The sequence below is a fragment of the Ascaphus truei genome, chromosome 4, assembly GCF_040206685.1.
Source record: "Ascaphus truei isolate aAscTru1 chromosome 4, aAscTru1.hap1, whole genome shotgun sequence".
Taxonomy (NCBI): Eukaryota; Metazoa; Chordata; class Amphibia; order Anura; family Ascaphidae; genus Ascaphus; species Ascaphus truei.
In genome coordinates this window covers 217594694-217612195 of record NC_134486.1, presented here as the reverse complement: position 1 = coordinate 217612195, position 17502 = coordinate 217594694, and the positions used below count along the sequence as shown (strand labels likewise).

At 48.2% G+C, this 17502-nt stretch overlaps 1 protein-coding gene across 2 annotated transcripts in view; it reads right to left on the bottom strand.

The window, feature by feature from the left end:
* Nucleotides 1-17502, bottom strand: part of GALNT2 (polypeptide N-acetylgalactosaminyltransferase 2) — a 363681-nt gene that overhangs the window by 243599 nt on the left and 102580 nt on the right. For both annotated transcript variants that reach the window (XM_075596873.1, XM_075596875.1), the window contains exons 2-3: nt 14352-14445; nt 163-316 (exon numbers count right to left, since the gene is read on the bottom strand). In XM_075596873.1, coding sequence (XP_075452988.1) covers nt 163-316; nt 14352-14445 — 248 coding nt within the window. The remainder of the gene's footprint in view (nt 1-162; nt 317-14351; nt 14446-17502) is intronic.

The window sequence follows — 17502 nt, the reverse complement described above, 5'->3', positions numbered from 1 at the left end:
AGTGTCTGGGTGTTTCTTTTTCGCTGCATATCCAAAACCCAAGTTGAATTTATTTATAATCTCTCTGTACTTTTTTATGAAGGTTTACAGAGGGTTTAAACACATACAGAAGGGCACTCTAGAACTTGACTTTGTGTGCTTCCTCTGCGCTTTCATACTTACTGATCATGTCTGGTGTCCGGAACACTCCTGTCCATTCGCAATTTGTCGCTTTCCACCTGATTGAATTTGTTCCGAGCATAAGGATCTTGCCCAGGCCGAACTACAGTGACTCCAACGTACGCTTCCTGGTCAAAGTCTTGCCACCGTACCTTTCCTGAAAGGAGCAAAAAGAACATCAACATCCCAACTAGCACTGCATGATCAGTTAATAACAGGTAGTCTGTGTGAATGTATTGCAACACATATGCCCTCGTAAGGAAGTGATGAGCCTGTGTATGGAATGCGTGAAACAGTGAGAACGAGAGCATTGACAATGAAGGAACTGCGGTCTTAAAAACTCCTGAAATATGTAAAAAAGAGAGAATGTATACTTTGTATATGCAAAACCAGCAACTTTAAATCACTAATGTTACGGTTTTCACTCTGATAGACAAGTATTGTTTTCATTCTAGCCCTATTCAATATGTGAACTTGCACAAGTGACTTTTTCTACCTGTGCTCAAGCTTCCGCTCTTGTAAATGGGTAGATCATTGTGGCTTTCCCCTTATTGAAGGCTGCCAAGGAGAGCAGAGCAAACAAATGTGCTGCTAGAATCTCACCCCAGGGGTGGCTCCATGAGAACCTCTGAAGCAGAATTGTAAAATATTCTAAAAATATGTTTCTGCTCACCCTGAGCTGAAGTCAAATAGTAAGCACCAGGACTAAAACAGTTGTGAATGGCATCATGATTGAACATTCGACAGAGAGTAGAATGTCATAGGTGAGGTGTGATCGAATTTAATGCAGGGAAGAGCATGTGCAAGTCAGAAGGTTCCATCCACACTTTCCATGGAGGCACAAGAATGCTCTGATACTATCATCCTCTGTATCAGCCAATCACAGGGCCACAATCCCACAAATACATCACAGAGCCACTTGTGCTCACTTATATCAAGTATACCAAAATCAACCTGCTACATCTACATAAAAAAAAAAAATATTGGAATATTATTACACCAGCTTACCAGTTAATAATGAAAAGGAAAAGACCAAAAATAATATTCAATATAACAAACTATTTGTCCCCCCCCCCCAAAAAAAAAACGACAGTAAAAGGTGACAGTAGGTACCAATAAAAGTATTTGATGCTATAGAATATATTAAGCACAGGACCTGATAAGATGTTCAGAATACAGTGCACCCCATGTATGGTGCTTGTCCAAATAAGCACCTGCTTTGTTGCATATAACCTCCAAATAGGCTGCAATTGCACAGGTTTTTATCGTTAATGGATATTGGGAGACTACACTTTGAGAGAAGTATTTAGTTTTTTTTGCCCCAAGGCAGAAAGCTGTTTTTGCACAAAGGATTTGTTAATCGGCACCGCGGAAATGTCCTTTTGTAAAACATAACAGCAGCATCACTGCTAACCCCTTAAGAGTGGATAAAAGTAGTCTGCCTGAGGGCACAGGCTGACACACACAAAACAAATAGGACTTGAGTGCATAGGCTATTGCTTTTCTTTTGTAATGTGAAATTGAAAGTTGAAAATCTATTTTGATTTTGTTTCGGAGGTTAAGAAATAATATACAACTTTGGTCCCTTCTAAGCATCAGCAAGATAGGTTTTTTTTGTATTGGGGTACAAATTTGTCTTGCAACTTGCACAGAAAAACAGCAACTGTTAACTAACACCAACAAAAAGGCACCGCTGGTAGCTTTACATTTCATCTCTGATTAAGTATGATGAAAAACAAACAAAAAACATGATTAAATACAAGAAGGCCACCAGCTTAAGGGCTGTTCTATACTGCGTGCGCTTGCTGCGCTGTGCGCGCGGCAGTTATAGTTGGCTGAAGTTAGTCAGCCTTTCTATAATAGGGTTGCGCGCGCACTGCAGTGAGCGTGGAACTGGCCAACAGGGGGGAAGATGAGGAAAGTAATGAATATATATATATATATATACACACACACACACATACACACACACACACACACACATACACACACACACATACACACACACACTACCCTCCCAGCATGTCGCTCCCGGCAGCACGGACTCTATACACACAAAAAGTGTGCGGCACGCACGTGCGCACAGCCACACACAGTATATTACGAGCCCAAGACATAAGATTGTCAGAGGCAACCGTAGGCCTGTAAAATAGTGGCGTGTGCGTCAATTAGAATTGGTTGTGTTTAGCCAGATGTTTCTATACAAGGGACGTGCGCGCACACGGCCGTAAGCGGTGGCGCGGCAGACCAGGGAAATTACAATGATATTGTATTTTTGCGCTGCTGCCACGCCGCAAATCACAGCACGGCCTAACGCTGTGACGTCAGAGTCACACCCGCTAACCGCACGTGTCACCTCTTGCAGCCTACAAACTAAACGTGCACGCCACACACAAAGCCAGCTGCGTGCCCCCACGCGCAGCAGCAAGAACTATGAACCAAGCCACCGGCTACGGCCCTAGTCCTCCCTGCTGCACGCACGCCTGGCAGCATGGCGGCGCGTGCAGCGACTACCGCTGCGATCGGCAGTCTGTAGGGAGATCTAGGGAAAGCGCAAGAGCGGGCCATCACGGGGCCGCGGCCATGATGGGGCATATCCGCTCTGTCATTGGCTGCGCGCGGCCACGTGACAGCGTCGCGACACGGGAAGACAAAATTCTTGTCTTCCCTGCCAGAGTACACGTCTCAGCGCTTTGCGCACCCAAACACACACAGCCACTGGGGCCTGGCCCATAGAGGGCTGTGCTGTGGTGTGTGGCCCGCACGCGCCGCCGTGATCACCAGGGACTCGGCCTTAGGAACAAGAGCCATATGTGGTCCTTCCATAGATTGTCCAAAAAGAGTATGTACACCAGGGTTGCGATCAAAAGGCTGGTTTATTGCACAATCTCCCAATGTTTCGATCTCATAATGGACCTTTGTCAAGGTTAAACGTTGGAAGATTGGTTTATTGCTCAATCTTGTGATAGCAACCCATTGGACATATACCGTTTGATGAGCGGTGGTGAGTTTTTTCTTTGCACCCAACAAATGTTTTGTACTCGTCTATTTTTGCTCTTAAAGCAGCAGTCCAAGTTGCCATTGTTTTCCCTTTAATATGTGCATCAATGCAATCCACACAATTATAAGTAATTAGCCAAGTTGCCAATGGATCCGTTCTCTTGTGATCGATCGGCAAATATTTGGCTTGGGGGTTCACTAAATGACTGCAGAGGCGTATTCTGCAGTCAGTGGAACGCATGTGCATATTAGTATGACACAGTTCTGTGGGGAAGATCATATGACCAGGCTGCACTAAATACAATTGAGCTTGTGCACTGCTAGAGAGGGCAGGGCTCAAAAAGGGGTGTCCCAAAGCCGGTTTCAGAAGAAGGGGATGTGACTTTGTAAATGTATTTATATTTATCTATAAAATATTTTACCAGGAAGAAATACATTGAGAATTACCTCTCGTTTTCAAGTATGTCCTGGGCATAAAATTACGTTGACAAATAGTACATGGTTACAAATACAGTTACATAAGTGAGCAGAGTATACGTTATATACAAGATATAGCATGCACAGTTAGAGATAATATATATTATAGGCGTATGCAACAGTTACAGACCAGAACTATGTTACTATAGCAAATGGTTGCTATAGAAACAAAAAAGGGTGTGTTACTTTAAATACATTTAAAATGTCATTCAGCTTTGTTTAAAAAAAAAATGCTACAAGTAGTTTGTCATAGTACAGAACAGATTGATTTAAAAAAAAAAAAAAAAAAAAAAAAACACATGTAGTATACAGTATTGCTTGGTCTGCAGCTGGATACATTTTTCCTGCTCCTTCCATAGTGTGACGACTCAGGAGATTCCTTCCTCTCCTTGTCCCTCTCTCCCATCTCCTGTTACCCTTTCTACTCCTTCACACTCCTCTCCATCTTCTACCTCTCTCCCCTTGCCGCAGCGCGTTCCCCGCAGGTCTCGCATACTCATGCGCTCCCTTAGCCCCTGCTTTAATCCTCCCCGCTCCCTCTCCCCCGCGGTAGCTCCTTTACTTTCCCCTGTGGTGCTATCCGTCCCGTTGCCTCCTCCTCGCGTGATGCCCTCGGCGTTCCGCGCGCCTGGTGACGCGTCCGGTGCGTGCACCCCCTCAGCCCACGGGGGACGCGCGTGCATGCTCCTCTCTGCCTTTGCTGGCCATCGCGCGGCCGCGTTCCCTCGTGGCTCCGTCCCCCTCCTGCGGTCTTTCCCTGCTCCGTGCGGGCCGCGTCCATGTTGCGGCCTCTGCGTGCGTATCCCCAGCTTACAGGGGGCGCGCGCACAGACTCTTCTTATCAGGTTCCCCCTGTCTCCGCCTCCCAAGCTGTACAGGCCATTCCCCTGACTGCCCCTTCTGTCTCCTCCTCTTCTTCCATTGACCTATCTCCAGCTTCTCCCAATTCTCTCACTCAGAAGCGTGCATGCAGAGCTCCCAGGCATTTGCTGTGGAATCAGGTTGTATTCCTTCTTTATTTGTTATAATTTTGTGGGGAACTGTGGGGGAGTATACTGTGAGTTTTGTGAGGGTTTTGGGTGTATTTTCAGGTTTAAAACCCGTTTTTGGTTTTCACCCAGAGGCTGCAGTGTTTTAACCCAGCATAAGCTGCAGTTTGGCTGGCTGGAAACTGCAGTCTCAAACCCCTCTCACCTCACCCACCCCTGGCTGTTTATTTTACTTCTATTTTCTTTAATTTAAGCCTGATTTGTTTCTTTTTCATTTGCATTTGGGAGCTCTATGTCTTACTTTAAGACCTTCAATATTGTGGTGTGGTTTCTTGTAAGAGAGAGAGTTAAATATTAAGGGAAGAAAAGGGAAGATTACAGCAGGTTTTTAAAAGCTGTTTTCATTCCCTCCCTTTGCAGAGAGATAGTTAATTAGTTCTTAAAGGGATAGTTCCTCTCTGCACTCTCTCCTTAAGCACTACTTCCTCCCCTTACTTAGAGGCTTATATTATCATGCCTGGGGGGAATAGGACTAGTGCAGCAACGGGGGCCACACCCGGACATCGGACCCCAAAAACTGTGGCCCCTAGGAGCAACATTCATAGCCACAGCCCTGGGCCTGGTCCTTCCAGTGCCCTGGCCACGCCTCCCCAAGCGCCTGTTAGCAGCGTGGCCCCAGCTCAAACTTGGGCGTAGGTAACAACTTCAGGCATTGACCCCAGCAACAACAATGCTGGGGCCACGCCCGGTGTGCGCAGGAAGCTTGGGGTGAGATGCCCAATGTCACCTGGCCTTAACATGGAGATCTATGTGAGGGCTGTGGCAGACGTTGTGGGTCCCTCTGCTGTGGTGGCGGCCAGCAAAATGTATGGGAGGGGCATTTTTTTCCTCCGTACGCTGGCTGCCACCCACACCCTGGTGCAGAAAGGCATCAATGTAGGAGGGACCTACATCCCTATAGAACCCATGGAGGGGTTAGGCACAAAGGTCATCCTTTCAAATGTGCCCCCCTTCATCCCAGACAGCCTCTTGCGGCCGCACCTGCAAACCCTGGGAGACATTAAGTCTCCTATAACAAAATTATCTTTGGGCTGCAGGGATAGGGCGCTGAGGCATGTGCTCTCATTTAGGCGGCAGGTGCAGCTGCTGCTGCCGGGGAGCACAGAATCTGTGGAGGAGTCCTTTAGGGTGCCCTACGAGGGCATTCAATACACTGTGTTCTATGGCACGGAGGGGGTTAGGTGTTTTTTGTGCAAGGAGCTGGGGCACACTCGTAGGAGTTGCCCCAAAGGGAACAGAAATCCCACTTCAGCTCCTGCACCCGCCCCTCCCTCTGCCAAGACACCCGGTACCGCGGTGCCTACCACAGCGGGGCCCTCGAGGGCCCAGGTCCCCCCTGGGACCGCAGGAGATGTCACTGCCCCATCTCGAGCAGTGACATCTGCACCTCTCCCGGGGAGCGGAGGGAGGGGGTCGCCCTGGAGCGGCCACTCTCTGTTGTTGCTGTCCCCCCCCGGGAGGAGACACCATGTGCCGCTGTGCCCACCGGAGTGGGGCCCTTGGGGGCCCAGGTCCCCCCTGGGACCGCAGGAGATGTCGCTGCCCCATCTCGGGCGGTGACGTCTGCACTTCTCCCCCAAAAAAAGAGGGAGAAGAAAAAAGTCACCCTGAAGAAGTCACCCTCTGTTGTCGCTGTCTCCCCCCAGGAGCACCCTACCCCCAATGTAAACATCGTACAGGGTGCGGGGAAGCGGTGGGAGGCTCCTGCTGAGGAGGTAGCGGTACCTTTTTTGGGGAATCAATCCCCAGGAAGAAGAAATCTAAAACTAATAACAAGAGGGTGATTGAGGAAGGCGAGGAGGGTGAACCGTATTACGTTCACCCTCAGAAGTCTCCGAAGCGGAATGCAACATCAATTCCGCACAGGGTGGCCCTGTCCGGCCCACAGGTTAGGATTAGCCAGTGTGAGCCGGGCCCCATAGATATGCAGACCCCCCCCCCCGAAAAAGATCTGGAGGGAATGCAGGAGGAAGTACCCGGAGTCCCTGGGGCGGAAGATCAAAGTGCTCAACAATATGAGGCTTGCCCCTAGAAATTGGAGAGCCTTCCAACACCCCTCCCAGTTGGAGAACATCCCCCAGGGACCTGTGTTTCGGTGAATCTGCCGCGCCGGACGTAGTTGTCTTCGGGGACTCGGAGGTCGGCCAGGATCCCCCTCCGGCTGTGCCGCCTTCGGGTGGCACACCTGAGGCTGAGCCCCGGTTTGTGTCACCGGAAGAAGGGGATGGGCTAGGGCTGACCCCGTGGATGGGGGTTTGAAGGATGGATGAGTGAGGGTGTTTTAGCAAGCACTTCACTTTGCATCTGGGAGATGCCAGATGTGAGCTCTCCTGGTGAGGAGTTTTGGTCGGGCACTTTGTTGGAGGCGACTGAGCTGGACCCTCCCTATAGGGTACTTGCTGAAAAGTGCCCTCCCGCGATTAATGCGAACGCCCGTGGCATCCCGTTTGTTCGCATGGCGGTAGAGGAGACCAGGAGGGCACTGTGTGCCTCGTTGGCCCCCGAGGACACTAGGGAGACCGCTACCTCCGCCATACCGCCACCAGCTACCCCTGAACATCCTACCCCGGGGTTGGATGTGGAGGATATAGTGGACCCACTCGTGGAAACACAGAGGAGGGGACCCACTCTAAGGCTGAGAAAGGCCCCCGCAGGGAAGGGCGGGGGGTCTTGAGTTTTTCAGTCAAGAGGAGCTCGGGGAGTTGGGGCTCAGTGAGGAGTCCTCTGGCACCGCGGAGGCGGTGGACTCTTTGACCCCCGTTATCTCTGCCCAGGAGCTAGATGGTTTCCTGGAGGATACCCTCTGCAAACACGGAACCATGAAGGTGCAGTTGGCCCTTGGAAGGTGGAAGGATGCCTCGGTCATTCTCCACTCTCTCTTAGTATACATCAGGGCTAACCACAAGGCCAACATCTCTGGGCCTATCCATCTTCGTGTCCTGAAATTTCATAAATTGATGCGAGACCACATAAAGGCTTCCCGGGGTGTAGCACCCTGAGCGCCTGTGGAAAGCAAAACTCTTGACTACCAATGGCTTTGAGCATCCGTACACTTAACATGAATGGCTGTAAGGACGGGTTTCGCAGGTTCCAGGTACTCTCCTTTTTACAGAAGGGAAAGAATTCTGTGAGCTTCCTGCAGGAAACCCATACCACTCCAGAGGCTGAAGCCAGCTGGCATTTGGAGTGGCGAGGCAAGGTCTTTTTCAGCCACCTCACTTCGTCATCTAGTGGGGTGGTGACCCTGTTCTCTGAGTCCTTTCAACCAGAGCTACTGCTTGGCAAAATTGTTGTTCCAGGTCGCCTGTTGCATCTCAGGGTCCGGCACGAGGACTACACGTTTAATTTCTTGAACGTGTATGCTCCTGCCACCGTACCCCAGGCAGTTCTTCGTCAGAATGTCTGAATACCTGGAGACAGTCGACGCGGACGAACACGTGGTGCTTAGTGGTGATTTCAACTGCACCCTCGAGGCTCTGAAAGACCGGAATGGCCCGGACCCATACCCGTGTTCTGCGTCGGCCTTGCGGGAGGTCATCACCCGCTACTCTTTGGTAGACGTCTGGCGAGAACAACATCCTGAGGCATCCACTGAGTTCACCCATGTTAGGGTGTTTAGGGGTGAACGGATGTCCTGGTCCCGGATCGACAGGCTGTATATATCCAGCCACAGCCTGTCGCGAGCCCAGTCCAGTACCATTAGGCTGGCGCCGTTTTCGGACCACAATTGTGCGTCCATGACGGTGGCGCTACTACCAGCAGCGCCCTCGGCTGCCTATTGGCACTTCAACAATACGTTGTTGGAAGACAAGGGGTTTGCGACGTCGGTCCGAGACTTTTGGATGGCCTGGAGAGGTTGCAGATCAGACTTTGCCACGTTAGAGCAGTGGTGGGACGTGGGCAAAGTTCATCTGTGCCTCGTTTGTCAGGAGTACACCAAAGGTGCCAGCAGGCGGCGCGATGCTGAGATCGAGGCCCTTAGGGAAGAGGTGCTCGATCTCGAGAAGCGGCTGTCTGTGGCAGGAGACCAATACCTGCAGTGTGCGTACGTGGAGAGGAAGTGCGCTCTCCGGGACTTGGAAGATCGGAGAGCTCGGGGGGCGTATGTGCGATCCCGCATCCACTTCCTTCGGGAGATGGGTCGCGCCTCTTCTACGCACTGGAGAAAAAGAGGGGAAACCGTAAACATATCACCTGCTTGCTAGCAGAAGACGGTACCCCTCTGACTGACCCGGAGAGCATCCGGGACAGAACCCGGAGATTCTACGTAGACCTTTTCTCTTCGGAGTCCATCCAGCCAAACGCATGCAGGGTCTTATGGGAGGGGCTTCCCACGGTCGGCGAGGGTGGAAGGGAGCGGCTTGAGTTACCTTTGACTCTGGCCGAGCTCTCTGAAGCCCTCAGTCTCATGTCCCGCGGAAAAACGCCGGGGCTAGACGGGCTGACTGAGGAGTTCTTCCGGTTTTTCTGGGAGATGCTGGGACCTGATTTCACTGAGGTCCTGGCCGAAGCCCTGGAGACCGGTGATATGCCCCTTTCGTGTCGGCGAGCAATACTGTCTTTGCTGCCGAAGAAGGGGGATCTCCGCCAGATCTCTAACTGGCGACCGGTCTCACTGCTAAGCACGGACTATAAGATCGTAGCCAAAGCACTCTCGCTGAGGCTCAAGTCAGTGCTGGCAGAGGTGATTCACCCCGACCAGTCCTATACTGTCCCGGGCCGGAGTATTCATGACATTTTTCTGGTCCGGGACCTGCTACATCACGCGCAGAGGACTGGTCTGTCACTCGCCCTCCTGTCCCTAGATCAGGAGAAGGCGTTTGACAGGGTGGATCACCGTTACCTCATGCAGACCCTGCGGAAGTTTGGCTTTGGCCCACAATTTGTGGGCTTTCTCCAGATGCTGTACGCCTCTGCAGAGTGTCTGGTGAAGATCAATTGGTCCCTGACAGCACCTTTTGTGTTTGGTCGGGGAGTACGTCAAGGGTGCCCCGTCTGGGCAACTGTACGCGCTGGCCATTGAGCCCTTCCTCTGCCTACTGAGGAGGAGGCTCACCGGGCTGGTGCTGCGGGAGCCCGACATGCGGGTAGTCCTGTCGGCTTATGCCGATGACGTGCTCCTCGTGGCCCAGGACCTAGATGATCTAGTGCCAAGAGGTCTACACCGCGGCCTCTTCTGCTCGGATCAACTGGTCCAAGTGCTCCGGCATTTTGGTGGGTCCCTTACAGGTGGACTCTTTGCCCCCCACGTTTCGTAATGTCTGGTGGGGGAGCGATACTCTCAAATATCTGGGAGTCTACCTGTCTGCTGCGGAGAACCCGGCCCCAGAAAACTTCAGTGATCTTGAGGAACGAGTCATTGCTCGTCTGGGGTCTTGTGTGTATCTGTCGAGAATGCTTTCCCTCAGGGGAAGAACCCTGGTGATCAACCAGCTGGTGGCCAGTGGGCAGCTATAGCACCGGCTGATAGCCATGGGTCCGACCCCCGAATTTATCAAGATCCAGAGGAGGTTGATGGATTTTCTCTGGATGGGGAAGCATTGGGTCTCTGCGGGAGTTGCGTGCCTTCCTTTGGAGGAGGGTGGACAGAGAGTGGTGTGTCCGCTCCCAGTTACACACTTTCCGCCTCCAATACCTGCAGAGATAGCTATTCGCAGATCCGTCTCCGCAGTGGTGCCAGCTGGCAACCAGTTTCTTTTGCCAGCTGCGCAATATGAGGTATGACCGGCAACTGTTTATCATCAGGCCCGAGGGTTTAGGTAGAGACCTCTCGGAGCTGCCGGCATACTACCGGGACTTACTTAAGGCCTGGAAACTGGTCTCCGCGACCAGGAAGGAACAGGCGGTGGGGGTTGATTTCCTCGCCGAGCCCCTGCTGTATAATCCAGCAGTGGGGGCTCGGATGTTGGATTCACCCTCTATTTGCCGCCAGCTAATCCTGGCGCAGGTGACCAGAGTCCGGGATCTCCTGGACTATGAGCAGCGAGACTGGGTAAGGGCAGAGGTGCTCGCGCCCCATATGGGTCTGCGTACTGCCCGCGTCCCTCATCGTTTGATCCGGGAGATTAAAGATGCCATCCACCCCGACTCACGCACCTTCATTGAGGGGGTATTGCAGACCGGAGAGCCTTGTCAACCTATCAACTTCAGATCTCCGGATCTTTGCGTGGAACCAAATCCACGGCAGCCCCCTCGGGCTCCTTTTTCCCCCAACCTCAGCAGGTTGGGGGATATGTCCCCGACATGTTTCCGCGGCATGCCGAGGAAAGTCCTGTATTCTCTAGTGCTCCATATAGTGCACTACCTCGCCCTTGTCACCCGCCCGATACTATCTGGAGGCGGGTATTTCCTGCGAACGAGGGCGAGAGACCCCGGTGGAAGGAACTCTATTAGGTTTGGTTCCCCGTCCCGCCGGGAATTTGAGTTGCAGGGTCCTCCACGGTGCACTGAGCACAGAAGAGTATTTGGCACATTTCACGGACTCCCCCGCCGCCTGTCCCTTCTGTGGCGAGCGGGAGTCCGTGTATCACATTTATTTGAACTGCGCCAGACTGCTGCCCCTCTTATCCACCTTGAGGAGCCTTCTCCTGCAGTTCTGGCTGCATTTTTCCCCTCATCTTTTTATTTTTGGGTGCCCAGTGTCCCGAGACAATAAGCCTAGGGATCTCCTAGTCAACCTGCTCCTGGCATTGGCTAGGGTAGCCATTTGTAGAACCAGATATCCAGAAGGAGAATTGGAGCACAGCTACAAAAAAATGCTAGAGAGTGTTTCCCAAAATGAGAGGTTTATTATGGTCAGAGCATGGTTGACAAAAAAATGCTAGAGAGTTTTTCCCAAAATGAGAGGTTTATTATGGTCAGAGCATGGTTGACAGAAAAAATAGAGCCCTCAGGCCCCCACCTCAGGTGGGGGCCTGAGGGCTCTATTTTTTCTGTCAACCATGCTCTGACCATAATAAACCTCTCATTTTGGGAAACACTCTCTAGCATTTTTTTGTAGCTGTGCTCCAATTCTCCTTCTGGATATCTGCCCTTGCTGTGGAGTACCGGATGCACGCACCTAGGAAGGTTAATCCCTGGAGGACCACCTGCCTTAAGTGAGTTTATTTACTCTTTATACACCGTTTTTTCCCATTCAATGATTTGGCTGGACACTAGCTAGTGTGAGTATTTACCAATTGGGGTTATACTCTTCCGGTTTATTGATACCTGGTGGAAATAGGTGTTTATGCTATAGGTGGTCACCATTTATATGTGGGATACTCCAAGGACAAACACTATGTTATACATTATAATTGAAGTTGCTGAGTCTACGTTTTAAGAGCACCACACAGTCTGGTTTTCTACTGTTCATTTGTAGAACCAGGAAGCAGTGTTTGGAGGAGGGGGTCCCAAGGAACATCGTGGTCATGTTCCGGGCGCTGGTGCACTCCCGTATTCGGGCAGAGTATTCGTACGCCGAGTCCACTGGGACGATTTCAGAGTTTGCCTCGCAGTGGGCATTAGGCGGGGTGCTCTGCTCGGTATCCCCCTTCATGGGTTCTTTTGAATTAACCCTTCTGTTTTAAGTGCTCTTTTTACAGTGCACTTGTTGGTTTCATTTATATATTTGTTTGACTGGTTTTTCTTTGTTCTACTTGGCAACAAGTAGAATTGCTGTTCAACTGAATTCGCCGGCTTCGCCGGCCAATCAGTTTTAAACCAGATCAAAATAGACCCACTTCTCGCTCTAACTCCTCCCCTCTCTGTTATTGGTGCACCTTCCTTTATAATCCCTGTCTGTCCACCTCTTCCTCGCTCTGCATAGTTCCTGTTTCCCTGTGTGTACCTGACCTATGCTGTGCTCCTGTGATTACCTGCTCCTGTGTTACTTTGGATTTCCCGGGCTTTGACCCCCGCTTACCCTGGACTACTCTGCTCACTGGAAAAAATATGGGTATTAACCCATGAATATACCGAGGCTACTACCAATGCAAAAACAATTACTTTCCTTGAGTCTTGAAGGGAGACACCATAATGAACGTATTAGAGATATAAGGCTGTATAAGCCAATACAGAAACACTTCTGGGTGGTGGGCTGGGTATTAATCCGGTAGAGGTACAAAGAGATATGTCCTGAAGAGACACCTCAAGGTAAATCACGGTCCGGTACCTAGCAGCCTCACCCCCACCCCCGTGTACTGCAACAACAAGAAAATCAACTTGTCATCTACTCACGACTCCGATAAAGTCCAGCATTGGACGAAACGCGTCAGAGTGTATAGTACTGATGCTCACTGCTAAGGTTCAATAAAGTTTTTTTTACTTTTTTCAATACGTTGGCTGGTGGAGTTGCTGTGACCGCGGTTTCCAATTTCCTTCCTACTCTGCTCACTGGTATCCCTCTGAACCCTGCTCCGCATACGATTCCGCTGACCTCTGGCTTCCTAGGACCTGGCTTGCCCTCTGACGACTCTACCCTCTGGATCCCTGAACATTGGCAAACGGACACGACTACTCTCACGGACATTCCCCAAGCGTTGCAAGTATATGCTAACAACTCTTCCAACAGGCCCAGCAACGCTATACCACACTCCGAGCTTGCTCCCACTGCTGTGGGTGAGTGGTATCATACCGTTCCCACCTCAGTACTGGGGTCTAGCTTGGTCTGCGGGCATACCGGCGTGACACATAGATTGAATATCGTTTGTATAACTTTATGGTATAGCATTTATAAAACTTTTGTTTAGATATATTATAGAATAATTTGGTGGAAACTGAAATATTGACAACAATGGATCAAGATGGCATGAAAGAAATGTGTGTATATATAAATTTGTAAAAAGCAAAAAGTGACACGTATTGCTCATTTGCATGTCACTACCCAGAATCCCTGGCTGCAGAGGAAGCATTATATGTGAAGATATTGGGCGTATCCGCAGCATTAAAAAAAAGCAGCTATGCAAACTAATATACGAGTGTCCTGCATTGTGCATAGGACACGGTTATGTACTTGTTGTGCATTAATATGTCTAGTCATTAATTTAAAGCTAGCTACTCTATTTATATTCAAACATAGCATTTTGGCATTTAAAGCATAAAAATCTAATTTTAACTTTCAGTAGGGACTCTGAATGAGTGTGAGTATTTGTTCCACCTCAGTGACAAGATAATCATATTTATAGACACTTTCTCTTGGTTGTGGAGAACAAATAAAAAAAAGGGGAGGCAAAAAAGCAAAAACAAAGGCTCAAACTTCAGGTAAAAACATTGTCAGGATAAAATGTAAAAAAAATATTTAAAATAACCTATATTTTAAAAAAAACACACACACACACACCAGTCTGTCAGTTGAAACCAATACATACAAGTTACATAATAAACATATATGTTTAAAGGCTTGAATGTTTTACATCTAAGAGCATAGGAAGTTTCCAGCTGGAATGGGAACACAAGACCTAACTTTGGCAGAACTGGAGCTTTTGACTAATGGGTTTATTCTATATCCGGCAACACGGCCAATCAGGAGAATGTCGGCCGAAAAAGGCTCAATCGGCCGCTTTGACAGATATATAGAATAAGCCCCATAGTTGTTACAATTCAGAAGCATTCATAAACCTCAATACAATATTAAACAATCTTATTTAGCCAATGGTGTCACATCAGTCTGGTCTTTGAAATCTGTACCTGGAGGGAGGGTCTCCACATTTTCAGTCTTATCTTCTCCATTTATACTGTGCGGATCTCTTTTTTTCACTGCATCAATTTCATTCCAGTCATCCTGTAGCAAACAGATCAAGAAGAAATTTGCATGAGTCACAGCATTTTCCATTTGATCAGAATCCCTTTCAGAAAGGGTACTCTCCGCACAGACAAAATGTACAGCAGCTTAAACCCAGAAATTCTCCCAGCACCAGAGAGACTAAAACATCAGTGGGGGCCAATATCCTGTCTCCAACCGCACCAAGAGCTGCGGGTTGAAGTGAAGATAAGGGCAACATTAGGAAAGACGCACATAATTCTGGAAATACATCTAAATGGCATTTTTGGCTAAATCAAACTTCTCATCAATATTACCAAGTAAAATACAAAATAAACTTTCGTTTAGGAAATTTAAATACACAGGTTATACTGGTACAGCTAGACAAAACAATAAAGAAGAGACCATTGTCAACAACACACAACGGTATCTAGAACACACACATTTGGGAACATTTTACATATATACAAGATGCCAAGTTTATCAATCTCTTTTAGATGTTGCATACCAACCCCCACAGCATTGAAGGTGCTTTAGCCAAAGAAAACTATTTAGCATTATTAATAGAGATAATGCCAAAAACTTCTCTTTGCAACCTTAAATGCTGCTTAAAAACAGCTTGTGATGAATAAAGAATAACTAATTTTTTTGTTCTCATTCTTCAGTGATACAGAAGTTGTGCAAATCCTTTCAGAGAACAATTAAGTAATTTCTACTCAGAGGATAAAAAGGACGCTATTATACATTCTCTTTGTTACAAAGATATATCCTATAAAAGATAAGCAACATTTTCAAAGACATAGTTTTTTTAATGCAAAGTTACATTCCAAGTTATTAGGTCTATGTTCCAAGTGACTGGGTTAAACAAACCTTTGTATTTTTCATATGAGCAACCTATTGCTTTAACAATGCTTAACACTACAGTAAGGCCCCGCTTCTCGGCGATTCGCCGGTACCAAGAAAGGGGCCGCCATGTCTGCGCATGCACAGAACGGGCCAGTCCGGGGTAGCACATGCGCAGAATGTTTTTTTTGCCGATGTTGCACATGCGTAGACGGCGCATTGCCGGTCTCCGCATGCGCACATAACGAAAATCGCTGGTTCCACTTTCCACCAATTTTCGCTTTGCGGCGGGTCCTTAGAATGAAACCCGCTGCATCACTTGGGCCCTCCTGTATATACAGAAGAACCAAGCCGACCTGGGAACATTTGATTATGGCCGTTTTGTCATGACCAAATGGCCGCCGGCGCTTCGCCACGACTCACCCCGCCAGCGGAAGCGCACGCCGCCAGCCACTTCAGTGCGAAGTGCCTTACCCTAAAAACCCGCTACCCCAATCAATTATCCTAAAGCCCCTTACCCTAACACTAAAACCCCTTAAATCAACCCCCCTACCGTAACCGCTAAAACCCTTAAATTAAACCCCTACCCCAAGTGCTAAAACCCCTTAAATTAGCTCCCTAGCCTAAACAGTAATAAAACTACCTTAGAAGTGGATCGGCTGCAGAGTGATACGCGGTGAATCGCCGGCGGACATTTGGTCGCGGCGAAGTAGCCACGACCAAATATCCCATTCCGTAACCAAACTGCTTAGAAATGTAGGTGTGAGAAAAAGGATGGGTTCAATAAAAAGGAATTACAGGGAGGTGGGTAGCAGAATCAGAGACACACTTGTGGACTGTAGGGATGAAAAACAGATGCTGGTAAGGGAGGGGAAAATTGGGAACAGATAGAATGACCTAAGAAAGTGAGAAGGATGGTGGCGGAACAAGGAAGTTAGAGGAGATGTGGTGTTTACAGAACCAAGTTGTGATTGGGGGCAGAGGGAGGAGAAGGTAGGGAGGGGACCCAAGAATGTAAGAGTGATTACGCAGACATGCAGAATATGAGCCACTTCCTTCCACGGCCTGATCTTGCAATCCAGAGCCCTGAGAACGATAATGCTGTGGTATGCTATAGTAAGACTATGACATTAGAATGACAGCAAGTCAATATTGAAAAATTGTATTACTGTGATATTATAATCATTCAGTCTTGGATATCATTGCCATTTTAGTGACAGCGTGTGCCATGCACTTTAAAACACATAAAGCTTAAATAAAAGGGAGATCTGAACAGGAGACGCTGTTATCAGCACCCCCTGTTTCACCCCTCTACCTCAAAGATATCACTTTACCTTTGGTTTGCCCCTTTTCTCTTAATCCCACTACTAACCCTATCTCGGATGGTCAGGAATAAGGGGCAGTAAGTGTGTTATTTTTTGTAAATGAAATTAATTTAATAAACCTTACATTTTTCATAACTTAGTTAATTTGGAATATATGCAGTATTGTATGTTTATTCTGAAAAACAATAGTTTCAAATCATTAACAGCTTTTTTTCACTCTTAGAGCAAATATTTATCAGAATAAATATGATCATATTAAAAAAAAAATTTTAGGGGGAACAATTAAGTTATAGTTTTCTGATTTCTGAAGTAACAAATATTCTATTTGAATCTAACTTGTGGTGCCTGTTGCACATGCCCCGAGGTCGCTAAGAACTGGGATTTCCAAGCGAGATCTCTATATCAAATCCAAAACTCTCGCCACTAGATCACTCTTTTTCTAAACAAGTACCCAAGCTCATCCATCACAAGGAACAGCCAGAGGCGAAAAGCACCCGACTTTACCCGTTAGCACTCTTCTGACTGTCTCATGCTTTATACACAGGAATTGACTGGAACGATATTATAGATGCGAGATCAAGAACATCTCGGACTGACGGCTTGCGACCCACTCATTTACAATTTGAACAGCTGCATAAAACGTAACGATATGCGGAAAGAGGGATAACATTGTATAAATTCCAGGATCATTTAAAAATAAAAGAAATACATTACTTTTGGAAGACACTGCAAAACAAAATTGGGGGTGGGAGTGTTATTTTTTTAAGTAATAATGTTTTAGCATGTTGGTCTCTATACATTTTTTTCATCTGTTTTCATCTGTTATGTAAGGTCCATCATGCATAGTGCACGGTCAATGCCAAGAATTACTTGCTATAAATGGAAATAATCCCCGAAGAACAGGGCATTA